The sequence below is a fragment of the Podarcis tiliguerta genome (assembly GCF_965153285.1).
Source record: "Podarcis tiliguerta genome assembly, chromosome: 13".
NCBI lineage: Eukaryota > Metazoa > Chordata > Lepidosauria > Squamata > Lacertidae > Podarcis > Podarcis tiliguerta.
The window spans coordinates 2,830,030-2,856,463 of record NC_139546.1 but is presented as its reverse complement, the minus strand read 5'-3'; the positions used below and the strand labels follow the sequence as shown (position 1 = coordinate 2,856,463).

Below are 26,434 nucleotides of genomic sequence, written 5' to 3'. Positions count from 1 at the left end.
CAAAAGAGCACTAGGCAGACATACTTTTCCTCTTTGGGGGAAGCGAGAAAGGCATTTCGCGTCTCTGTTCCTTTAGACCGCGAGGTGCCTTTGAAAGCTCCCGCTTGTCCCCCCTCTCCGGTTGGTTGGTTCCTCGACAATTGTTCGGTCAGGGCGACCTTCCCCCGTTTCTCGTGCGCAGGCGCAGTGAGCCCGCTCTCGGCCCGGCCTAGTTTCTGAGGGCCGGTGCGAAATGGCGGCGGCAGTGGCGGCTTCGCAGGCGTTGCGGCGCTTGAGGCAGCTCCGCGCGGTAAGTGCGCGGTGGGAGCCTGCGGGGGAGGAGGAGGAGAGTCCTGTGCGGGGCGGCTCTCCCGTCCGGAGACGACGAGGGAGAGGGCGGCGCCGCGGCTCCACAGGCAGCTGCCCGGCTGCCTCGCCAGCTCCGCACCGCCGCCCTTCCCCCGCTCCCCAAATAACCCCGGTGCGCTAGGCAGGCCCCGCCCCTGGCCCTGATCCTCCTAAGAACCCTGCCAGGTTGGCTAGCCTGAGGGGGAGGCGGGTGGCTGGCCTTCAAGGTCACCCGGGGAGCGGCGGATTCTCTCATAGACACATAGATCCATCCTTTTCCTCACATGTATAATCCATATAGACAGATCTGTATTATGCTAAAACAGAATAATAGAACCGTAGAATTGGAAGGGACGCTGAGGGTCATCTAGTCCAACCCCTTGCAATGCAGGGATACGCAGCTGCCCCAGTAGGGAACCTGCAACCTTGGCATTATCAGCACCACACTCAAACCAGCAGAGCGATCCACGTGGGTCACATGTCATAGCAAGTTACGAAACATTTATGCGTCCTCATAAATAATGTGAATGGCATACTTTGAGAGACCTTTAAAAATAAATCTTAAGCATAACCCCTCCCCCCAACAGCCCGTGAAGATGAAGAGGTCGTTTCAAAGGCAGCTTAGGTTCCCTTCATTATAGTCGCAGCCTTCTAAGATGGTGCCACGCTTCTAAGATCATGTAGTAATCTTCCAATCGTAGGATAAGAACAATTAGGGAACATTGCAAGGATCAGTGCGGATCTCCATGTGCTGCCTCTCAGCTAGTTTTGGCACATGTACAAATGATTACAGGTGCACCAGTTCTTTGGGGGTGAATTAGATGGTGTCCCTTGAAGTTCTGTTTTATGTAACAGCTCTTGTCATCCATTTCTCTTGATGCTGAAGCATCTGTATAAGAACATAAGAATAGCCCTGCTGGTTCAGACCAATGGCCCTTCTGGTCTGGCGTTCTCTTCTCACAGTGGCCAACTAGATGCCTATGGGAAGAACGTGAGCACAAGAGCAATCTTCTCCCTCCCACCCTGCAGTTTCCAGCAACTTGTTTTGGGAAGCATTGCTGCCCCCCCAACTGTGGAGGTAGAGCATAGCCACCATGGCTAGTAGCCATTGGCAGCCCTCTCCTTCTCCATGAATTTGTCTAATCTTCTCTTAAAGTCATCCAAGTTGGTGGCTGCCACTGTCTCCTCAAGAGCAAGTTCCATAGTTTGACTAAATCTCCAAACATTCTGTTTCATTGGATGTCTACAAGTTCTGGTATTATGAGAGATGGAACTTTTCTCTATCTACCTTATCCATGCCATGCATAATTTTATAAACTTCCATCGTATCTCCTCTTACTCACCTTATCTCTAAACTAAAAAGTCCCCAATGCTGCAACTTTTCTTCATAAAGCACTTGCTCCCTCCCCCTGAATCATTGGGGTGGCCCTCTTCTGAACCTTTTCCAACTCTACAATATCATTTTTTTAGGTGAGGTGACCAGAATTGTACACAGCAGTCCAACTTCAGTTGCATCATAGATTTCAGCATTATGATACCAGCAGTTTTATTTTCAATCCCTTTCCTAATGATCCCTGGTATGGAATTTGCCTTTTCCCACGACTGCTGCAAACTGTAGCTTGCTGTTTGCATTACAGTCTAGCCAGGCAAAAGCACTCAAAGGTAGTATGTGGAGCAGGGCCAGTGAGAAGTGCAGCTTGGAGAGAGCGGAAGTGTCTTGACAGAGTCCAGAGGGTTGGCTATAGATGCCTAGGGAGTCACATTTGGTCCCTGGGCCTGTGGTTCCTCCACCACAGTTGTAGGGGAACACCAAGCCAGTCTGGCACTTCTGCTTGAGACCTGGCTTCATTAACTGAGGGACCAATTCAAGCAGCAGCCCAGTATATGCATTACCATTCTTATTTTTAAAGTATGGTTTAGCAAGAAAATGCGGGATGTGGGTGGCGCTGTGGGTTAAACCACAGAGCCTAGGACTTGCCGATCAGAAGGTCGGCAGTTCAAATCCCCGCGATGGGGTGAGCTCCCGTTGCTCGGTCCCTCACCTGCCAACCTAGCAGTTCGAAAGCACATCAAAGTGCAAGTAGATAAATAGGTACCGCTCTGGCGAGAAGGTAAACGGCGTTTCCGTGCACTGCTCTGGTTTGCCAGAAGCGGCTTAGTCATGCTGGCCACATGACCTGGAAGCTGTACGCCGGCTCCCTCCACCTATAGAGCAAGATGAGCGCCGCAACCCCAGAGTCAGCCACAACTGGACCTAATGGTCAGGGGTCCCTTTACCTTTATAGCAAGAAAATGCACTGTGCTGGTGAATGCTGCTCAAAAGTAATTTAAACCATAGTTTGAATTTTATTTAAATTATGGTTTACAGTGATGCAAATCAGGTCATTGATAAACAATGAGGTGGGGAATAGTGTCCCATGTGAGGGGCAGTGCTGCCAAGCCCCACCTCCTTTGGCGCATCATCCTTATTCTTTGTTCAGCCCTCCACTAGTTTGAGGGCAAAGGTTTGCATTGGGAAGCCTCCTCAACTCATAGAGACTGCTTGAGCAACTAAAAACCTTGATTTTGCAGGATTTTAGATTGTGAAGGGAGCCTCCATGAAGTGAGGAGTCTCCCTGCTTCAGACATTTGCCCTGTGTTTCTGAGGGGCAGGGCAGTGCTTACAAGTGCTGTGGAAGTCAAATAGGGCTTATGAGAAGGTGTATTAAGAAGACTTTCCAAACTGGTCCCCTATCAGAACTACACTTAACATTTCATTTGTGTCACATCCACACTACCCAAAATGCTCCTTATAAAGTAGGTGTGTGGGGCAGTTCACCCAAACTACCTTGAGGACTGAAAGGTTATCTTTCAGTGGCCAATATGAAGCAGTTTTAAGTCCAACTGCTGAGCTTCTACTTGAAGTTTGAGAAGTTGTCATCTAAATTGTTTCTTCTCATGTGTTTCCTGATACCAATGGAAGCATTACAAAAGTTGGAAGCTGGGTTATTGTTTTGTTGTATTTTGGTCTTGTATTTTATTCTGTGATCCACCCTGAGATCTTGTGATGAAGGGCGGTATATAAATGAACTAATTAACTAACTATTTGATAAGGCCATGAATTACTAACATACGCATTTGCAAATGCTGGAAGGAACAAAAGGGGGGTGGAAAAACTTGTTTTACCATTTAAATGAATACTCATTCTTAGCTGAAAGTTAGATTCAAGGTTGACTAGGGCTTTCTCTTTAACGTGAGGGAGGCTTTAGTTATTCTTATTCCACAACCAGTTACATGTTTAGGAAATTCTGTGCTTACTGTAAAGCAAGCTGAAATGCTTGTTGGCAGTTGAAATACTGCCACTTTGTTTTGCTTAATAGCTGTAGACTCTTTGTGAATGCTGAAACCTCTCCCACCCTCAGCTGCTATTACAGGGCTACTATCTAAGGGCATTTTGCCCTGAGCAGAGAGAAATCTAGAACTTCATTAACTATGAACCACAAAATTTGAGATTCCCTGCAAATCGTTTGTAGGGTTTTGTAGCATGAATCCCACATTTTAGTGCTCCCAAACCTAGTCATTGATACTCAAACCAGGGATCATAGGTTTTCCCTGATACCAAACACTGTTCCATTCACTCCAAAATGGTGCCAAAGTTTTGTAGACATTTTGTAGGGTTTTGTTTGGTAGGTCTGCCCCACCCCAACTGAGGAATTGCTACTTAAACTGGGTGTAGTTTCATTAACTACGGAGTAAGATAGTAACCCACTTTTGGGGATTGGCAAAATGTGGGGGTTAACTACAAGAAGGCTGCGAAACAATTGCAAAACTTTGGCATTGCTTTGGAGTAAATCAGACAGTGTTGGATTTTGAGTTTTGTTAAGCAGGAACCCTGGTTTGATGTATCAGTTACTGTGCTTTTTTGCGGTGTTGCCAAAGGTGGGCTTTTCACTGCAGAATCCCTACAAAACAACTACAGAACTTTGGCACCAGTTTAGAGTGGATGGGACAATGTTGGGGTTTGTGGGGGATACCTAGGATACCAGTTTGAATATCAGTTATTCCATTTTGGGGGCCCTACAAAATGCAGGGTTCAAGCTACCAAATGCTACAAAATGGCTATGAAACATGGCACCAGTTCGTAGTGACTAGGACAGTGTTGGATTTCTGGGTGTTACCTACGAACCCCAGTTTGATGTAGCAATTACTCAGTTTGGTAGCCGTGCAAAACGACTACAAAATCCTACAAAAGGTTTGGAGAGGATCCAATATTCTAATATTTCTGTGTCAACCAGTTGAGGTTTTCACAAGGGTTTTCCTTCCCTTCAAAGGGAACATATATACATATATACATAGAATCAGAGTGTCTTTCTATCCAGTCTGTGAATAATGAATTTAAAAGGTAAAGTCACATTTGAAGAAGGAAGACAGTTAGCTTATCCTTGAGCTCTTTTACATTAATTCTTGCCAATGTTTGATTTTTGAAAAAGAGGGCAATTCAGAAATGCATTAAAGTGCTTGGAACAGCTTAATTGCAGGTTAATGATTTGCTTTTCTGTACGGTTATACATTCCTGTGAATTACTTTTAAGCAATAAAACAAAGTAAAGTTATGCTAACTTTATCTGAGCAAATATGATGATGTGGTAAAACATAATAGCAAACTTGATCTATGAATTGAGACTATGCAAAAACCAACCCCGGTTGTTACATTGTGGCCACATTTACATTTTGGAAACCATTTCGTTAAGGATATTGAGATTTGTTGGAAGGTCCCTATTTGTCTCCCTGAGCTACGATTAACAGAGTGATTTAACAATCAATCCTACTTCCAGAGAACCACAACTGTTTAAAATGTACCGTATTTTTCGCCCTATAGGACACACTTTTTCCCCTCCAAAAATGAAGGGAAAATGTGTGTGCGTCCTATGGGGCGAATGCAGGCTTTCGCTGAAGCCTGGAGAGCGAGAGGGGTTGGTGCGCACCGACCCCTCTCGCTCTCCAGGCTTCAGGAAGCTATCCGCAAGCCTTGGGAGCCCGCGGGAGTTCCCGCCAGGCTCCCATGGCTTGCGGAGAGCTGCCTGCATCCCAAAGCCTGGGGCGCACTGAGCAGTCACGCCCCAGGTTTCGGGTGGCTCTGCGCAAGCCGCGGGAGCCCTCCACCGCTTGCGGAGAGCTGCCTCTATCCCGAAGCCTGGGGTGCCCTGAGCAGTCGTGCCCCGGGCTTTGGGTAGCTCTCCGCAAGCGGTGGGAGGGTTCCCACGGCTTGTGGAGAGCAGCCTGTTCTGGGGGCTGGGGTCGGGGGAAGCTTGGGCTTCCCCCGCCCCAGCCCCACGCCTGGGGGGGGAAAATAAATTTTCCCCCTTTATTCCCCCCCCCAAAAAAAAACTAGGTGCGCCCTATGGGGCGAAAAATACGGTAATTATAGTGATTAAAAGTGGTGGTGTGAATGTTGCCTATATTTTGTTCATCAGTTTCAGGTGTTTGCATGGAATGACGGAGGGCATGGCATTGACTGTCCCTGGGTTTAGGAGATGCCCAGTAATAGATATGGTATTTTCTGGCTAGACTTTGTAACCATAATATGCAAGTTTCCCTGGGCAATCTTGATGCTGTTCATTGAAAAAAGAAGATTGAAATAAATTCATGACAGTCACTTCTACGTATAGGCCCATCTCCCTTTTCAATATTTTCTTGACAATTGTGTGGAAACTATACCTGGTTAGTTTCTGTGTGTCAGGGGGAAAATGCCACAAAAAGGTGAGAAATCCCACTTGTAACCTGGAATAGTATGCATTTACTTCATATTAAACATTTTACAGTATATAATTTAGAACGCTTAGGATAAGGTGTACTTCATGTAGATAACTGTTGTATCACATAAGTTATAACACTTCCTTTGTCTTGCTTCAGCAGGGGCCAGCAGCTTGTCAGGCACTCTCTCGCAACTTTCACTTCACTGTTTATGGAAAGAAAAGTGCATCTGCCAAAGTATCTGATTCAGTAAGTTCTTACTTGTCTGGCATAGTGGACATATTCTAATAGCAGCCTTCCCCAACCATTGGTTGTGCTGGAAGTTGTCCTCCATAAGATCTTGAGGGCGCGAGGTTGCGGAAGTCTGTATGAAGGCCAGCGTTAGACATTAGCCATGCGTCAGGTGCGTTTTGCCACTGGCGCGGGTCCAGTTGCAACCATGTGGAGATCTCTGGATGCCAGGTTGGCAACTGACATCTCCATCTGGCTGGCCCTTCCAGCTTTCTTAAGCAGGTAAGCAAAAGAGCTTATTTATTACATTTATATCCCAGCTTTTTCTCCAAGGGGTGCATAGTTCACTCCTCAGTTAATCCTACAACAACCCTGTGGTGGGTTTAGAGGCTGTGACTGGCCCAGGCTTCATGACTGAGTGGGGATTTGTACCCTGGTCTAGGGCTTAATCCAGCATACTAACCACTACATCATTCTGGCTTCCTAGAGTACTTGTGCTATGGGGCAGCTATATAAATTTAAGTAGGTAAATAAATACAAGGAAAGCAAAATGTCACTTGGAGAAGGATATGAAATATTTTCTTTGAAGCTTGAATTTGTTTAATTGTTTTATTTGATGTTTTGATGTGTTGTAAACCACTTTGAGAATTTTTTCTTTAAAATATAATGCGGCCTGGAAATGAAATTAATAATAATAATAGAACTCATTGTAGGGGGGGGGGATGGTGCCTAGACATTGCATTGCGGTGACTGTAACCTAGGTTTAAGGTGCCATTTGGCAATTAGCTTATATAGCTGAATTTCTAACACTGATTAAGTCATGCGTGAGAAGAGTGGACTGGGCACTTGATCGTACTGCTTGCTCCTGATTCACCAAAGCATGGAGGGTCACAAATCAACAGTGGGCAGCGTTAACTACAGAGTTTGAAATTTGTTTTTTAATACAGTGTGGTGCTCTCTACGTGTACGTGTATATTCATTATAATTATTCTATGGTTTATTTTGCTAGGTGTTGCAAATGATGTGCCTGTTCATTTATATTTTTTTCTCAACCAGATTTCAACACAGTATCCTGTAGTGGACCATGAATTTGATGCAGTTGTGGTGGGTGCAGGTGGTGCAGGTTTGCGAGCTGCGTTTGGCTTGTCCGAAGCTGGGTTTAACACAGCATGTGTTACAAAATTGTTCCCTACCAGATCCCATACCGTTGCTGCACAGGTAAGAGGCCAGTCAATTCCAATTTGTGGTTCATAGACTATAGACAGTGAATGGAGCAAGCTGCGTGTTGTCTAGATTTGGGTGTTGTACACTGGGTTACATTGTATAGAACCAATGAGCCCATCTGCTATTTGTGGGCATAAACTCTGTTACTGAAATTGTGATAAGCAGAATGCAACTCAAGTGCATTCATATATTTGTTTTGCTCTTTTTAAAAATTCTTAGGCCTAGTTCTCAAAGAGGCAACCCTGTGTCTGGACTCTACCACTTCACATTGCATGTGGGGGTCACGGAACTCACTATTCTGCCTTTAAAACAAACAAACAAACAAACAAACAAACCAAAAAGCCCCTCTTCACTTAGAAAAATAGCATGTCTGGGAGAAGGTTCCAGCCCATCTCTTTCCTTGGCATACTTTGCTATGTTGTTAAAACACGAGTTTGGGGTGTATAATCCATTATTTTTACTATTACCTAAAACATCAGATGAGATAATACTACAGTTACAAATTATTCCATACTCTCTTCACAAAGCAAATGAAATATATCAAGCTATTTATGGATTGCTTGAACCCTTATATTCCAGCCATGCACCCATTGCAGTCTTAATGGAGTGGTAAGGAGAATGAAGTGGTTGAAACACTGAACCTGGATGCAGGCTGTAAGATTAACCTTTCCAGTACTATGGTCATAAACTGCTTGGTGATAAAGCACTGAATGAGATGCTGGAAGAAGCCATGGATAAAACAAAAGCCATACCTAGATTAAACTATAAAGGAACTGATTGCTAAGTATTGCATTTGAGCAAATGTTTGCTTTTAATTTCCAGGGAGGAATCAATGCTGCTTTGGGGAATATGGAAGAGGATAACTGGAGATGGCATTTCTATGATACTGTGAAAGGCTCTGATTGGCTGGGAGACCAGGATGCGATTCATTATATGACAGAACAGGCTCCTGCTTCAGTTATCGAGGTATAAGTAGCACCATATAAAATGAGTCTTTCTGAAATACTCTTTCATGACTGACTACTATAGCAGTTGTGAAAAATGAACAAACCTCCTCTTGAGGTATGTTCAAAACCATTTTTTTCTTTGTAGGAGAAACCAGTTTTCTAAGTTTTCTCATAGTGAAGATTGCACTGTTTCATTGTATTTGCGTGTTCTGATTCTGTAAACTGCTCCAGAACTCTATTGCTTCATAGTAAGGTCAGATGGTACAGTATTACTTCATTCTACAGAATGTGGTGCTCTGGCAAATTGTTATAGGGTACATTACAGCTGTGAATATGCTGACACTGCCAACTTCTCTGAGCCTCAACAAAGTTGTTCCAGAGGGAGGAGTTTCTTACAGTGGCTTGGAGATTGCACACAACTCACATTAACTGATGGAGGTCTCCTGCTTCGATCTAGTTAATTTCCCCCAATTTTTTAGAAAGTTCCCAAATGTTCATAAGCCAGAATCTTGAAACTAGGACACAGTGTGTGCAAATCAAAAGTTTATTTAGCCTAAGTTAACTTTTTTGTTTTCACATGGCAGATTCTTTCTAAAATTGAAATATGTGTAAAGCAGACTTTCCTTGTTTTCATGCTGATGGTTAAATAGCTAATAAGTTCCACTTGGATTCCTTAGCTGGAGAATTATGGCATGCCGTTTAGCAGGACGGAAGATGGGAAGATCTATCAGCGTGCCTTTGGAGGACAGAGCCTAAAGTTTGGGAAAGGGGGACAAGCTCATCGATGCTGTTGTGTGGCTGATAGGACAGGCCACTCTCTGCTTCACACACTGTATGGCCGGGTAAGAAGATGCTGGTGGGGCAGAGAATCAAGATCACTGAATTTAATTAGTAGGATCACTTTTGAAATTGATAGTTGCACTCCTATCAGTAACTGACTCAGAAAAACTCTTAGCCAGCACATCCATGTGTCTTCTGCACAGTCAGAAAAAACAAACAGGAGGCATGTGTGGCGATCACACAGGGTCCCTGATTGTTTTACCGTCTATTGATCCCTGTGCCACCACTTTATTTCTCGCTGCCACCACCCAGGCCCTACCTGGTATAATACTGAGTCCAGCCACGGTTAAATTGGAACATAAACTACTGTTTATTTATTGCAGTTTAACAAGCGTGTGGATTTATAAACGGTATCAGTCAATTACAATCATGGGGTGCCTATCCAGACCTATAACTTCCACTACCTGCTCTCACTCACTAAACCACCTCTCAGATATTTCCTTGTCTTCCTAGTTCCTAACTGTTCCTGACTCAGCTTATTTCGCTACACTAACTCAACCTACCCACAGACTCTATCCCAATTCACTCCCACTCCAACCAACCACCCAACTCCCAACGAACCCCTTCCGCCCCTCCCAGAGCTGGTTTTATGATCCCTCTGACTCCACCCCCCTGAGTTCTGATTGGGTAACTTGTTTAACTATTTCACCTCCAGCACTCTCATATGTTAACGTCACAGCGTGCATTTCTACATACAGCAGCACTCATGAATCGCCCTACACAAATGTGTTTTTCTGTGTTTCATTGACAAATGGTGTTGTTCTAAAAAATATTTTATAAGCTTCCTTTTATGCTATTGGCGAGCACCCAGAAGGTAGTATACTACAAAATTTAAAACATCAAAAAAGCAAGCATGAGATGCATTCTCCCTGTCCATTTCCTGGCACAGGTAATCCACAAGGAAAAGAGTAGCCCATGTTTTCCTCTCCATGTATTGTTGAACCCATCATCCCTGACTAATGGAATTATCATACTGGAGTGATATTTATGAACTGCCTAAAATAGGTTGGTTCTGACAAATTAAAATTAGTAAAGACTTGCTTCCAGGGTTACAGTCTCATAGAGTATCCCAAAAACCTTGTTGAATAATAATAATAATACATGATTCTTTCCCTCTCCCCCTTTAGTCTCTTCGATATGACACGAGTTACTTTGTGGAATATTTTGCCCTTGACCTCCTTATGGAAAATGGAGAATGTTGTGGTGTTATTGCACTTTGTATAGAAGATGGAACCATACATCGTTTAAGAGCAAAAAATACGATTATCGCCACTGGGTAATATTAATGAGCTGTTCATACTGATGATATGTGAATGTACTTCCTGGAATTGTCTGTCATTCTGGCCTCAGGCTAGATCAGGGAGGAGTCTATTGCTGTCATCCTTTTTTCTCTCTCTCCCCCCCCCCCCCCACGGAGAGAGAGAGAGTGTGTTTCCACCAACACTCATTGGGAAGCCTCCAAACCCTCCTCCCTTTGGGTTATTTTCCCTGCCCTTAATACTGTGAGCCTTGCATCCTGCCCATTAAACAATTCTTTCCCTTTTCCTATTGAATAGGAGGGGGAAATCAGACTTCATGTCAACAAACATATGCTCCCAACACTTTGTTTGCAAAGATGAAAGGGAATGCAGAGATGGGGGCTGCTTACAAAAGATTATGAAGTCAGACTTTTACTCTAAGAATATTTTACACTTTAAAGTAGGAATTTCATACAATATATAATCTTCCTAAACATGTAATGTTGGAGAAATTGTAATTGACAGGGTGTGTGTGTGGGTGTGTGTGTGGGTGTGTGTGTGTATGGTGGCCATTTTCTGTATCACATATATGTATTATGATATTTTTATAGAAATGGCAAATATCACACATCAAAAAAAATCGCACACCAACATTAACTCTTTTAACAATTTGGGCAGAACAAAATGAGAAAGTGAGACCTGCGGAACAAATAGTATTCATATTGATGGCTGCTTGCAGGGTGATAACAAAAAATTGAAAAACTGCAGTGTATTTGACATTGGATTGTTGGTACAGAGAACTGTGGCAAATAGTGATGGGAGAAAAATTAACCCACCAACTTAAATTAGCTAAAGAGAAAGCAAAAATACCTGATTTTTATAACAGAGGTTTATTATTCCTGCTCGCGTAGTCGAGCAACTGAATCAGGAGAAATCTGCACGTTATGGTCAATCATTAGCCATGGCTTTCCATGGTAAGTGTATGCAGCTGAAATCGTTGGTTTTCTTTGTGTTTGTGAAATGTACTGGCCAGATACTAATAATGAGCTCTTTTCCTAGAGGATATGGGCGCACCTACTTCAGCTGTACATCTGCTCACACCTGTACTGGAGATGGCACAGCAATGGTAACACGGGCTGGTCTGCCTTGTCAGGATTTGGAGTTTGTGCAGTTCCATCCCACAGGTAAAATGATGTTCTATAACATTACAAACAACTAAGGATACTGTGAAACTCTTTAGCCTTTAAATTAAACCTCATTAAACCTTTAAATCCAGGGTGGGCATTTGGGATTGGAGCAGCCTACAGCTGTTGAACTTCTTTCTCATGGCAGATGAGTAGTTCTCTCTTGCGGTACGTAGTTTGGATGACAGTTCCATCAGATTAAAAGGATTTACACAAGCTTGTATATCTGATTATTGGAGCTGTCTTTTGACTCTTAAAGCAACTGATAGCTTTCTGCCTGTGTTATAACCATGAAAAAGTATAATACATCTTTAGCTTGTTCATGCTAGGGACATATTCATGAGAAACAACGACAATAGATCCCTCCTAGAAAGTAGATGAGAAATGGTTGTCTGAAGAGGCTAGCTATAGATAATGACTGTCTTGGAAACATTTAAGAAAAATGTCTATACAGGCAGTGACTGTTTTAGGCACATCTGATATAAGTGTGACCATGCATGCGTGCATCATGCTGAACCCAGAAGTGGCTCAAAAAATCATGAAAACGTCACAAAATGGGGTGGGGCAATGGCAGAACAGAGTGTTTGCAGTCTTTTTCACTAAGCCGTGCAGTGCCTTAGTGTGATTTCACTAAGCCATGCAGTGCCTCGTAACGTAACCCCAATGTAAATGTAAAAATGTGAAGCAGGTTTAGAAATACTTTAATGTATTTATTAAGTGTCTTGTATTATGTATCCTGATCTTCTTTTCTGAAGAGTGCCCAGAGGGTGCTATCATAAAATCCAATGAAACCATATGTGATAAGTAGTAATTAAAATGTGAGTTATAAAAACAGCACTATCTGTATGTAATTATCCGCTTCCAAAAGCGTATACAGTACAAATAAAAATGTCTTCAAATTCCTTTTGAAAATAATCAGGGAACTGCCAGACTTGATTTGGGAAGAAATTCCAGAGGCAGAATGCCTCTCTCTTTCCTTTGCAACCTCCTAGCCACCCACAGCAGTGATACTGCAAGAAGAGCTTCTCTCTCTGATCATAAACTGTGTGTTGGGACATACAGAGAAAGTCTTTGTATACTTAAAGCTCTGTATACCAATGTCAACACCTTGTATTTCTGGCAGCTGGTGCAGTGCTGTCAGAATTGTTGCTGGCCCTCTGGCTGCTCTGCTCAACAGCTGAGCTGCCATATTCTGAACCAGCTGCAGCCTTGTGACTGTATAATATACAGTAGTTTAAGCCACTTGCTATATCTCAAGATTGAAACTCTGCCTCTGCCAGTTCCTACTCTTTCTACACCACAGATTCTGTCAACTTTCAAAGGGATAGACAAGTTAATCTGTTGTAGCAGAGTTCTGTACTACCCTAAAGATTACACTTTTGTGAGCTAGTACTTGTTTTGTCAGGTGCGTAAGGTGGCATCTTCTGTTGGCAGTTGTAAATATGGAGAGCTTGTGTACTTTGGAATTAAAAACCTTTTAAAAGCCAAGGCAGTACAGCTGTCATTTTCTGTTCAGAGCCCTACAAAAGTGGAAGCATGCCCAGCATATTCACAAAAGCAACCATTCATGGTAAATAAAACAACAAACAAATGTCATAACAAGAAAAATGGCATTAATTATTTTGCATAAAGTGAAAGCTAACCTAAATCATAATGGAGTCTGATTTTTATAATACTCTACTAGTTTCTGATTTGCTATCTTGGCAGCCTCATGCTAGAGAATTCCACTGAAGAATGGCAGCCTTAGAATCAGCAGCAGAATGTCTTAGGAGAGTGAAATACTCTCTGCCATATTTTAGTATTTATTTGGGATGCAACAAAATACCACCAGTCTCCAGTTAAGTGTAAAATAGTGTTTTGTGGAAAGAGAGAGAACAAGTTTGAGTGATTTCACTGAAGGAAGGATTGCAACCAATATTCTGCTAGCAGAAGTGTTTATATCCTGCTTTAGGTGTTCAAAGTACTTCCCATACATCTTCAGTATTCAAGAGCCCTGTAGAGTTGGTAGTTTGCTATCCCTATATTGGCAGATGTGAGAGAATGCTGGCTTTTCAAAAGCCATTCAAAGAACAAGCTTGATTGATTATCAAGCCAAGATTTGAAGCTGGTACATACACTATATTGGATATTAAAATGTTGGTGTCTCATTCTAGTACTATGACATTGAGGAACATCTGTAAAATATAGTCCCTAACAAGTTTATAATGTAGTGACTGCTTGTTTTGCAGGTATTTATGGAGCTGGCTGCCTTATTACAGAAGGCTGCCGTGGTGAAGGAGGCATTCTGATTAACAGTGAAGGTGAAAGGTTTATGGAGAGATATGCACCAGTTGCCAAAGATCTAGCTTCAAGAGATGTTGTGTCTCGTTCAATGACTATTGAGATCCGAGAAGGAAGGTTAGTCTGGTTTTCTGTAACTGCTACCTTTCAAATATGATTATAGAAGATGTGGGATTGCTCAGTTTGTAAACATTGACCAATCCAGTATCTTAAAGACTTGGTTCCCCAAATGTTGTTGAACCACAACCCCCATTATCTTGGACCATTTGCAGTGCTGATGGGGGATGGTTGTAGTCCAACAGCTTCTGGGAACCCAGGATTAAGGAAAGGACGCGGGTGGCGCTGTGGGTAAAACCTCAGTGCCTAGGACTTGCTGATCGTATGGTCGGCGGTTCGAATCCCCGCGGCGGGGTGAGCTCCCGTCTTTCGGTCCCAGCTCCTGCCCACCTAGCAGTTCGAAAGCACCCCTAAGTGCAAGTAGATAAATAGGTACCGCTTTATAGCGGGAAGGTAAACGGCGTTTCCGTGTGCTGTGCTGGTGCTGGCTCGCCAGAGCAGCTTCGTCACGCTGGCCACGTGACCCGAAAGTGTCTCCGGACAGCGCTGGCCCCCGGCCTCTTAAGTGAGATGGGCGCACAACCCTAGAGTCGGACACGACTGACCCGTACGGGCAGGGGTACCTTTACCTTTACCTTATCTTAAAGAATAATAGTATTTCACTCAGACCATACTGAACATGTCCTCCTGGCAATACAGTTCTTCCCAGGATTTAGGAGACAGGTGAGTGCGTACAAATGTAGGGATGTTTATGACCTACAGACTGGAAGAAGGGGGTGTGGGGCACATGGGCAAGCCTCAGACTTGCTACCTCATATGAGACCTAATTGTAAGAAATGTGTTTTATTTATTTAAACTTTACGAACTGTTAGTAAATAGAAAGTGAAATGTGGGTTGAAAAAGATGGCTAGTTCCTGTCACCAAGAGAGCTGTTCTTGTTTTGCTTCCTATATAAGATGATGAATGACTTTAAAAGTTTGCCTCTAGATAGGACTGTGAAAATGTGTGTCTATAACACTTTTCCTTTTAACACCAGAGGATGTGGGCCTGACAAAGACCACGTGTATTTGCAGCTGCATCATTTGCCACCTCAGCAGTTAGCAACTCGTCTTCCTGGGATTTCAGAAACTGCTATGATATTTGCTGGTGTGGATGTTACTAAAGAACCCATTCCTGTTCTGCCCACTGTTCATTACAATATGGGAGGTATTCCTACAAACTACAAAGGACAGGTAATTTCCCAGAAGTAATATTCAAATAGGAAGTATTCTAAACTGAATATTGTGGGTGTTTTCTGCATACTGATTGATATAATTGTGAAGAAATAGCAACTTCACAGCCCACTTTGACAGGTGGACGGGTCTGCCTTCCTGTTAGTCACCTGACATTAGGTGATTAAAAGTTCAAGCTGTAGCTGCAAAGGGAGATTCTTCCTTTGTAGCCCTGGCTCTTCCTTCACATCTCCACGCCAGGAATGCAAATGAAGAATTTGCAGGTATTCAGGGCTAACCAGGTCCACCTTTCCTGAGCATGATGTTTTGTGACATTTTCCCTTGTTAACGTAGGTTTGGTTAGCCCAAAATGGCCTGAATGCCAACCTCCAAGGCCTGGCAGACCTAATTTGGCCTGTGGTCTTCGGTTCTCCCTTCTCTCTCTGCCTTCTGCCATCACCACCTTCACTCCTTGTGTTAGCCAACTGCTTTTTAAAAATAACTACAAGAAAGTCAGTAGTAAAAATGGTGACAAAGACTGTGTGTATCCCACCCTCAAAACTGTGTAGCTCCTTTTGCTCCTACCTTTGCTGTGCTCTCACTAACTTCTGCATTGGGGAGACTTCTCTGTCCATGGAGGATCTCTGCATGGTTTTAGAACCCACTATAATCAGGGTTATAAATCATGCAGGAATCTTTCTGCAGTGAGAAGTCTTCTCCACACATGAAGTTATGCTGAACATAACAGTGCCAGGAACAGGAGGAGCTGGGTGACTTTTGGAGTGGGGTAAATGCGTGGTCCCATTACCTCTGTCACCACACTTGCCCTCTTCATGTGAGCAGTGTGTGAATAGAGTCACTGTCATGCTTATATTGATTTCACACTTATTTTTAATGGCAGGTGATTACTCATGTAAACGGCAGAGATCAAATAGTACCTGGCTTGTATGCTTGTGGGGAAGCAGCCTCTGCCTCTGTTCATGGCGCTAATCGTCTTGGAGCAAACTCACTCTTAGATTTGGTGGTCTTTGGCCGCGCGTGTGCTCTTAGCATTGCGGAATCCTGCAAACCTGGTAGGTCTCCTTGCTTGTTTTTCATTTCCCTCGAAAGGCTTTGAAAGGGCTGGGTGCCTTTGAGCATTAGAGCCCAAACCAGCATGCTCTCAACCAGCCCTTTACTCAGGAGAGGTTGGTGCTGCTCTTTCAAGCAGGGGCACCTTCAAACAGCAGGGAGCGGCTGACCACTCTTTCCACATTTTCCTTCCCAGGGGAAAGGCTGAGGAATTGGGGCTTGCATGGAGAAGTGGGACTGGCAACAGCAAGGTCAAGAAACTCTATTAATGCCTATGAAAAAATATTTCCCTTCCTACCAAATTTATCAGAAGGGGCTGGGCAGGCACTGAGAATTTTACTAGGAAATAATGGAATTACTGATTGGCAATATATTCCTCTTGTTCCTTGCCTTCCCCCCTCACCCTGACTGCTATCTAATTTTTGTAGACTTAACTTTAGCTGAATCATGCTTGTGTCTACTCTAATTAGGAGAACCAGTTCCGTCAATTAAACCAAATGCAGGTGAAGAATCTGTAGCAAATCTTGACAAACTGCGCTTTGCCAATGGAAGCATAAGAACTTCGGATCTGAGACTTAATATGCAAAAGGTATATAAAAGGTTTGCTTGGAGGCTAGGCTAATAACATGTAATGTGAATTGCTAAAACAGATATATAATGTTTTGACTTGAAAACTGGATTTCTGGCCTTTGTAAAATGATTTTCTTCTTTTTAAAATTTTGTGCTCTGGTATTTTCGAGATGGAGGGGCTGATTATCCATTCATGATCTAAAAGTTGGCAAACACCCATGAAACCTAGGTTGAAACTCCTGTTCAGGTGCAAAGCTTCCTAGGTGACCTTCCTTAACTTTCAGCTTAAGTTGCTTCACATGGTTGTAGTAAACTGTGCTCAGAATACAAACAGGATGTTCCTCTGCAAATGGAACCTGCTTCTACACTCCATCCCTAAGGGCTGTTGCACTTCTCAAGTTAAATTTGCTTTCATGTCCAGAACCTCAGCACTCTACTCCTTCCTTTTTATACATAGGTAGAGTTGCATTCAGAGTATTTCAGATTTATACAGATTATGAAAGATAGCAGGCTGGCTGTATTGATATGTGTTAATGGTTACATATTGCAGCCCAGAGTAAATTCTCTTGGAAGTGATGGAGCCATTAAGAATTAGCCAGGGCAGCTTAGGCACCAGGGTGATTTAACCGAAGACAATGGTGTTACTGCACATGAATATGGACTTGAGGGTTTGTAGAAAGTGATATGGGTGTATTCAAACAGATTTTGACAACTGAACATTCTGGCAGCTGTAGGAGGTTAATTTTTTCTTCGAATTTCCAATCAATGTATTGTTTCTCAATTTCTATTTATAGACAATGCAAACCCATGCTGCAGTGTTCCGTACGGGTCCTGTCCTACAGGAGGGTTGTGAGCAAATTAGCAGTCTCTATAACAGCATGGATGATCTGAAGACATTCGATAGAGGTAGACTGTCTGAATGTAGCATTGTAAGCTTGGCGTTTTCTTAGAGGTGTGCAAGTAAATGATTGTGGCATCTATCAGCATATGCAGTTCAGAGAACTTTGGTGTTAAGAAATGTAACGTCAGTTTGACTTAAAAACAAGTACAGTAGTACCTCAGGTTACATATGCTTCAGGTTACAGACTCCGCTAACCCAGAAATAGTGCTTCAGGTTAAGAACTTTGCTTCAGGATGAGAACAGAAATTGTGCTCCGACGGCACGGCGGCGGCAGGAGGCCCCATTAGCTAAAGTGGAATTTCACCAGGCTTTGTCTACATACTTAGAGGTCATCTCTGTAAATATAAGGTCTAATAATTAGCTTAAAAATTAGCTGGAACTTAATTTGTGCTCATTTCTGTGCTTATCGGTGCACTCAAATGCAATACATTCTGCCTTGTTGGAAGAGTTATTTTGTAAGGTGGTAAATCAGTCAGACAAATTATGTTACTCCATCTGATCACAGATGATAGGACCACATCTCCCCGTATGAACTGATTCAGACCCTGCGGTTATCATCTGAGGCCCTTTGTGTGCCTCTACCATTAGAGGTCCGGAGGGTGGCAACGCAAGAATGGGCCTTTTCCTCAGTGCCTCCCTGTTTGTGGCATGCTCTCTCCAGGAAGGCTTGCCTGGTGCCTTCATCACATATATTTAAGCACCGGTGGTACAGTTGAATTAATGACTTTCTTGTATTTCTGTCATTTCCCCCCTGATATTAGTGGGGAAGAGAGCAGAGGGGAGAGTGCTGCCCTTTTTCCTGTGATATTTTTTCACATTTTTAACTAGGAATATAGCACAGACTTCAGGCTCATGACACTGACACAATTGTTATAGTTTCTAAGCTGCATGCAAGACAGCTTTGCAGGCCATGACTCAAACAGTTTTATATGAGAAACCCACAGAGACATGTTTTCTCAGAAGCAAGTGTTCACTTCAGGATAGAGTGCATAGAATTGCAGCCTTGGTCTACAAGCAGAGTTGTGCTTTTGTCTGATTTGTATATTGGGACTGCTGAAATGCCCCTAACATTTCATTGTACCTTTAGGTATTGTCTGGAATACTGACTTGGTGGAGACTTTGGAACTACAAAATCTAATGCTCTGTGCTTTACAAACTATTTATGGTGCAGAGGCTCGGAAAGAGTCACGTGGTGCTCATGCTAGGGAGGATTTTAAGGTATGCACAACTTCTTTATGCATCATCTGTGGCCCACCCCTGCTCTCACCATCCCTGACCATTGATCATGTTGGCTGGGGAGGGGGAAAGAGGAATGGCATATGGAAATAGTGGCCACAGTTCCAGGAAGGTGCAGAATCCTGAGACAAATGGAGCTTTCCTCTTCTGAGCAGCCAGAGTGTGTTGAACAGTTCTCATTGAAACATATTGGGTATATATGTGTTGCTGCTACCCCTGGTACTCCCAACCTGATTTGGAAAGAAAAAAACCTTGAAAGGACTGCTTCTTTGTTGCAAGGACAAATCTCCCTGTGTGGTTTTAGGAGAAGCATCAGAATTTTCCTGTTTTATTCCACATCTAATGTCGGTATTGGAGAAGTATTCCAGTCTACAAATGCTTACATTTGTAGCAGCAGGTTACATGTGACTGCATATGTGCATATTAATCAGTGTGATACATTATTAGTGTTTGGGGCTGGGGAAGATTAAGGGGGTTGGGTGGGCCAGGTTCAGAAACACTTGAGCTTTAAAGCAAAATTTTCACATCTCTGCCCAGCCACACCCCAACTTCCATTTCGTTGCCAATGAGCCAATTTATTTTTAAAGCAGAATTGCACGTACCAACATGTTGAACTGGAGGTACCTCAGTAATTAATTTTGTAAGAAAGAAGCACAGCCTAAGCTGCTCCACAATCTCACGGAGATGTCTCTATCAGTGCCCTTTTTGACATCTCTTCTAAATGAGTGTTGTGGGTACTATCAGCACCTTTTAAAAATCAGAATTATTGGGCTTTCAGGACAGCACTTCCACATTTCAGTTGTTTATAATGCAGCTAAAATATTTAATCCAGGATCTCTCTATATAATAAAAGATAAGGCAATGCGTGTCCACAGACACAACAAAAAAGCTGGTTTCACTGAGGAGGTAATGAAAGCTAGAACCTAAGGAGTTGCACATTTGTAGAAGAATAGGTAGTGCTTCCATATTCATTTCTAGCTCTTCTAAATTCCTAAAGAAACTAGAATGTTCTTTAATATTTAAGGCTGTTTGGCACATGGCTGGTGTCATCTTCTGAGCAGAGCTTTGGGTTGTTGCCATTATCTCACTCTTACATTGTGTTGCTTAGGTAAGGATTGATGAATATGACTATTCCAAACCAATCCAAGGGCAGCAGAAGAAATCATTTGATCAGCACTGGAGAAAGCACACTCTCTCTTATGTAGATGTCAAGACTGGGAAGGTATGTGATTCCCCCCCCCCCCCACCTTGGCCTTTGAAATTAGGAATCCTGTATATCCAGCATACTGCTTTTGGTAGTGTGGGACTTGTTTTCCAACTAAAAGAACTCAATTTAAGGAAATTTTGATTTCTCTTTTGGATTGTAATGAGGTTGATTAATTTTAAGTGCAAAATAATAAAGTTGTAGCTTGACTCTTGCTGTGTAGTCAGCTTTCTAACAAAGACAAACAACTGGTTTTTTTTCAGGTTACTCTGGATTATAGGCCCGTAATCGACAAAACCCTCAATGAAGAAGACTGTGCAACAGTGCCACCAGCTATTCGTTCCTACTAGTGACTATCACTGAGTTCCTTGTAAGTTTCCTGGTACAGAAGTGAACATCATGCAGCTTACTACTAGACAACTGTAATGCATTAAGTTTGAGAGAATCTTCATTTGCAGCAGAATCCAGGAAGCTTAGTATACTTGCCCATTGCTTCATGCGTTAATATATCATGGCAATACAGAGCTCATGCAGCAAAGTAATCTCATACTGTCTCTGCTTGAGTTTGTAGGTTTCTCTAAGTAGCTGAAGCTCTGCACGCAATTCGTATGTATTACCTTTATTTTGACTGTGCAATTTTGTATTGACTTTCTTAGAGCGATACATTAAAAGAGTAAATGCAGTATGGTGGTTAAGAGAAACAGCAGCATTTATCCAATAGTTGGAAGTACTTACACCCATTGAAATGAAAGGGTTTAAGTGCACTTAACTATTGGATTGTGGTCTTAGAACTTTATAATTCTCTACATTTTACAGTTCACATTACTTATTTAAATCACAGTTGCTGCAGCTATAAGTTGTGAACAGTGTCAAGCCTAAACCAAATATCATAGCAGATCCATAACAGCTTGGTAGGACTTTTCTGTCTGTTGGCAGACACTAAAAATTTAAAGAATCCAACTCTCTCTCCCTTAAATATCTTTACCTAGGTGAATAATACACTGTTGAGAATTGAAAGTTGTATATCTGGCATTCTTTTTAAGACATTCTTTGTTTGGAGTGTGTCTCTGAAAAGGGTCACAATGTATAGATGGATATTCTTTCAGATGCTTCAGTGCTGTCGTATCAGTATCGTCTGAAAAATCTGAAACAAAGTTTTCCTAACTGCTTTCTGATTTCATTGACGAGTGTGCATATTATGTATTTACTTTGTATTTGTAAAAATCCAGCACATTAAATAGGACAAGAATATAAGTACAGCGTGTGCCCTCACTGAAACAGTTCTATCAATGTCTCCATTAATGTTCAGCATGTGTGTGTTCTTGGATTTCACAGATTAATTTTTTGTAATTAGAATTTTAGCATATGTGGAGTAATTTCTTTCTAGAAGGCTTTTCTCCATGAGTAAGAATTCCAGATATCTTTAGTGCAAACATGCTTTTTATTCACCCCTGCCTCTCTGAAGATGTTTAAAAGGGGATGGAGTCCCCTTTTATGCAGAATCCAAGAACACCCCAGAAATAGTAGAACATAAATATTTTATACACACGTCTCTGGCTATACATGTCTTAGGTAAAGGTAAAGGAACCCCTCCTGACCACTAGGTCCAGTCATGGCCAACTCTGGGTTGCGGTGCTCATCTCGCTTTATTGGCTGAGGGAGCTGGCGTGCAGCTTCCGGGTCATGTCGCCAGCATGACTAAGCTGCTTCTGGCGAACCAGAGCAGCGCTGTTTACCTTCCCGCTGGAGTGGTACCTATTTATCTACTTGCACTTTGATGTGCTTTCAAACTGCTAGGTTGGCAGGAGCAGGGATCAAGCAACGGGAGCTCACCCCATTGCGGGGATTCGAACCGCTGACCTTCTGATCGGCAAGTCCTAGGCTCTGTGGTTTAACCCACAGCGCCACCTGCGTCTTAGTTCACAAATAAAAGCTTAAAATACAAAAATTCATGGGGAAATTATGAAAAAAGAGGCTTAATTGTATAAATTCCCAGTACAGCCCTGTATCATGAAGTTTCTAATATTTCATGTTTTATTATACTTTTATATTTTGCTAGAAGCCACCCAGAGTGGCTGGGGTATAACAACAACAACAACAACTGTTGTTGTTAAAACTGCATACAACTTATAAGTGAGGTTTGCTGTCTCTCTGGTATATACATCTAGGATGTACTGGAAAGCTTATCAAGCCCACTGACTGTTAGCCCTTTCTGCTGATTCACATCAGGAAAAATGGTACTGCCACACTCTGCTTTGAACACACTGCAAGTGAATATGAGGCTCTTGGTAGCACACCGTTGGTGGTTTGTTGCTCCTTCCTGCTGAAGGTTTTGGGCTAAAAAGAGAATGAATACTAGAAGTGAATGGCTGGCTACACAGATTATGTCTTCAGAAAAGGCTTGCAATATTGTACCATGATGGACTACTGGCCAAAGAGAGGTTCCACACCACAAGGGCAGAGAAGAACATGTTTGACTGATTGGTTTGGTACCCTCCCAAACACACTTTCTGAGAGGCTTGCTCTGGAGAGAGAAAATGCTATGTTTATAAATGGAGCATTTGCACCTATCTTTTATTTAAGCTATTTATACTGCTTAATTAAAATTCAGAGTAAGACAATACCTTCTATGAAGATCCACCAAAATTTCACACTGTAGTGAGAGTTCCCCAGAACTTTTCCATCAGGCTGGATGTTACACAATGTTGGGTTGGTGGAGAAAGAGAAAATAGCTGGCTTTATGTTTAAGCGATAAACCTGGGAGTTCTGTGCCACCTCTGCCTTGTGGCATCCATGTTGTCCCCAATACTCCTCAACATCTACATGAAACAGCTGGGGGAAGTCACTGAATATTTGGGATGTGTTGCCATCAGTATGCTCATAGCACACACCTTTACCTTTCTTTTCCACCTACAACTCCCAGGGAATCTGGGACACTTGTGAAACACCTGAAGGACCAGGTATACATCTTGGAACTGCTCTTGAACTCAGTGCTGTCTGGAGAGGCACAGGTAGGGCAGTAGCCAGTGGTGCCGCTCAGGCCCCATCTGGAGTGGTAGGACCTGGCCCTGGTCGCTCATGGTCTCCTTTCCTTCAGATTGGACTGCTGCAATGCCCTTTATGTGAGGCAGCCTCTGAAAGCAGCCCAGAAACTAACTGGTGAAAAATACAACTGTTGGGAGGCTAATGAGGGCCAGAAGGTTTGAACACATTTCTGTTGTTGCATTGTATTTCTAGGCCCAACTCACTGCATTAGTATTAATCTGTAAGGCCCTAAACCAGGCTTCCTCAAGCTCGGTCCTCCAGATGTTTCTGGCCTACAACTCCCATGAACCCTAGCTAGGATGATGGTCAGGGATGATGGGAATTGTAGTCTCAAAACATCTGGAGGGCTAAGATTGAGGAAGCCTGCCCTAAACAGTTTGGCACTGGGTTACCTAAAGGACTGCTTGCTCCTTTATGACTCCCATCTCTTGCGGGTGCGCAATTAGCACCAGTGCCTTCTGTCAAGAGTTTGGGTGTAATCATCGACGCCTCCCTTTCTATGGAGTTGCAGGTTGCAGCTACAACAAAGGCGGCATTTTTCCATCTCTGCCGTGCTAAGCAGTTGGTCCCTTACCTCTCTCACCCTGATCTCGCCACTGTGATCCATGCGGCGGTCACCTCCAGGCTTGATTATTGTAATTCACTCCTTAAAGCTGACCTAGAAACTTCAGCGGGTGCAGAATGCCGCGGCGAGACTCCATATGGGGTCTTCGCCGCGGGATCACATTCATTCAGTGTTATACCAGCTTCACTCCCAGTGGAGTAGAAGATCGGTTTTAAGGTCTAGTTTTAACCTTTAAAGCCCTATGGGGCCTAGGACCCTCGCACCTACGGGACTGCCTCTCCTGGTATGCACCCACGGAAGACCTTATCGTCTGCAAATAACAACAGCTTGGAGATCCGGGGCCCCTGAGAGATTAGGCTGGCCCGGCCTAGTGGAACCCTCTGCCACAAGAGATCAGGGCCCTGCCGGATTTGACATCTTTCCGCAAGGCCTATAAGACGGAGTTGTTCCGCCAGGCCTTTGGTCAGGGCTCAGCCTGACTCCCCTTCTCTTTTTGTATAAGAACTAGTATGAAAGAGGCCTCCCAGCATTCTCACAGGCCCATATAAGAACAGCGTAAACAGTTAAGCCTAATGAACATTTACTGTTCCCAACCCTAATCCTGCGGAAAGCCATCTAATTAGATTTTAATTTGATCCTGGTTTATTTTTAGTAGGTAATTTTTGTTTGATTTTATACCAGTGTTATATATTTGATGGAAGCCGCCCTGAGCCCAGTCTTGGCCAGAGAGGGCGGGATACAAATAAAAGATTATGATTATGATTATTATTTATGTCATGTAAGATTGAGGTCCTACTTGATATGCTAGCTGGTAAGATCTGTTAGGTTCCAGTTGCTGAACACTCTTCCAGTTAACATTTACTTGGCCCCTTCCATTCTGGCATTCAGTAAGTCCTTAAAATTATTTTTACCACTGCCCTTCCTTAAGATAGTTTTGGTAATCCAATTCAGTATCTCTCACACACCTACTTTTTGTCTGTATTTACTCTGTGCTTCATACCCTGACTAGGGTTCTGTTTCATTTCTTTCTGGATATTGGTTTGAGAGCTTGACTCTGAAAAGCAACCAGTGGAGCAAATAAAAATAAAATGGAAATAAAACCTGTCTTTGCCATAAGATGAAATATGGGAAGAGGCAGCAGACTCCCTTAAGAACAGGGCTGCAAATCTGTAGTCATTTGCCTGGACATAAACCCTGTTGAACTCAGTTGTGATTTCCTGCTCAAACAGGCAAATGATTGCACTGAAAAATAAGGACATGGTTGCTTATACAACAGCCTTTATTTTAATTTTATATTTCATAAAATTTATACACCACTTGATTGTAAAAAACAACAACCTCAAAGCAGTTTACAAAAAGATAAATCAAGAAAAAACAATACATTAAAACATACAAAAAGTTAAAATCACTAAAACATTAAACTACACCTCAAGCATCTGGGTAGACTTGCCTAAAAATGGATGCTTTCAGCAGGTGCCAAAAAGTGTTCAGTGAAGCGTACAGTGCTGGATTTCAATAGGCAGGGAGTTCCAAAGTGCAGGTGCTGCCAATGCAGAACTGGTATTATGTGGCACCTGCAGCAGTACCAGTTCTGCCAGTCAAAGTGGGCACATGGGGTAAGGTAGTTGATTAACTTTAGGCATAGTGAAGTTCAAATGCCTTTTTACTATTTTCTGCCATGTTGGGATCTGAACCCAACTACAAGTTATTATTTATTTAATTTGTTAGTTGCTTTATTATTATTGTTTATTGAATTTATTATTTATTGAATTTCCGGAGGTCTCAGGGCGGCTTTGTCTTGCCTGGGGAACCCAAAGTGATTTAACAAGCAGTTAGTTGCAAAACAGCTTCTGCATCTAGTACTTTCCCCCCTTTAGTTACAAAAGAGAACTGGCAGCAATGGGGAAACCTAAACTAAATAATGGCCCTTCCTTCAAATTCAAATATAACATACTCAGGGAGAACCACAGTTTTTGCAACAGGTGGCAGGAATTGGTAAAGGTAAAGGACCCCTGGACGGTTAAGTCCAGTCAAAGGCGACGATGGGGTTATGACGCTCATCTCGTTTCAGGCTTGTCCACAGATGGCTTTCCGAGTCATGTGGCCAGCAGGACTAAACCACTTCTGGTGCAACGAAACACCTTGAGGGAAACCAGGGCACACGGAAATGCCGTTTACCTTCCCGCCACAGCGGTACATCTATTTATCTACTTGCGCTGGTGTGCTTTTGAACTGCTAGGCTGGCAGAAGCACGTCGGGAAGCCCAAGAGGCTCAGTGGCTTAGACCACAGTGCCACCCCCATCCCAAAGAAGTATTCCCTGACCGGGAATCGAACCCATGCTGCAGCGGGGAGAGCGCCGAATCCTAAGCACTAGACCACCAGGGAATTGGTGACAGGCTGGCAGCCCGGAGGGAGCGCGGCAGAAAAGCGGCGACAGTTCTTCCCGCGCCTGCTCATTGCAGCTGGCGCATCGCGCAGCCGCAGTTTCATTGGCTGTCCTCGTCGAGCCCGCCCCTTTTGCTTTTTTTTTTTAAGCCCTGCTCCGTTTCCTTGATTGGCTCGCTCAGGT

The 26,434-nt window shown here is 43.1% G+C and overlaps 1 protein-coding gene and 1 long non-coding RNA gene across 3 annotated transcripts; one reads left to right on the top strand and one right to left on the bottom strand.

Annotated features, from left to right (window-relative positions):
• On the top strand, positions 1 to 21,507 carry SDHA (succinate dehydrogenase complex flavoprotein subunit A). 2 transcript variants are annotated; one of them, XM_083407717.1, is made up of 15 exons: positions 1 to 289; positions 6,219 to 6,308; positions 7,347 to 7,508; positions 8,337 to 8,480; positions 9,139 to 9,303; positions 10,429 to 10,577; positions 11,599 to 11,723; positions 13,952 to 14,120; positions 15,097 to 15,292; positions 16,173 to 16,344; positions 16,813 to 16,931; positions 17,707 to 17,818; positions 18,901 to 19,031; positions 20,158 to 20,271; positions 20,517 to 21,507. In XM_083407717.1, the coding sequence occupies exons 1-15, from the start codon at positions 233 to 235 to the stop codon at positions 20,601 to 20,603; spliced, it is 1,992 nt and encodes a 663-aa protein (XP_083263843.1). In that variant the 5' UTR covers positions 1 to 232; the 3' UTR covers positions 20,604 to 21,507. The 2 variants fall into 2 exon arrangements, with proteins under 2 accessions (XP_083263843.1, XP_083263844.1); XM_083407718.1 differs by having other exon boundaries at positions 33 to 289; positions 6,222 to 6,308.
• Positions 21,508 to 25,124: 3,617 nt separating this feature from the next.
• On the bottom strand, positions 25,125 to 26,108 carry LOC310661737. The gene is made up of 2 exons (XR_014504116.1): positions 25,818 to 26,108; positions 25,125 to 25,406 (listed from the first exon to the last, which is right to left on the bottom strand). It is a non-coding gene; the product is annotated as an uncharacterized lncRNA (long non-coding RNA).
• Between the last annotated feature and the right edge of the window lie 326 nt (positions 26,109 to 26,434).

Bases quoted from the DNA above. Each gene is read 5' to 3' on its own strand.
- SDHA (XM_083407717.1), top strand. From the start codon at position 233: ATGGCGGCGGCAGTGGCGGCTTCGCAGGCGTTGCGGCGCTTGAGGCAG. The intron at 15,293-16,172 runs GTAATTTCCCAG...TTTTAATGGCAG, and splicing joins CTACAAACTACAAAGGACAG to GTGATTACTCATGTAAACGG. The intron at 16,932-17,706 runs GTATATAAAAGG...TTCTATTTATAG, and splicing joins TGAGACTTAATATGCAAAAG to ACAATGCAAACCCATGCTGC.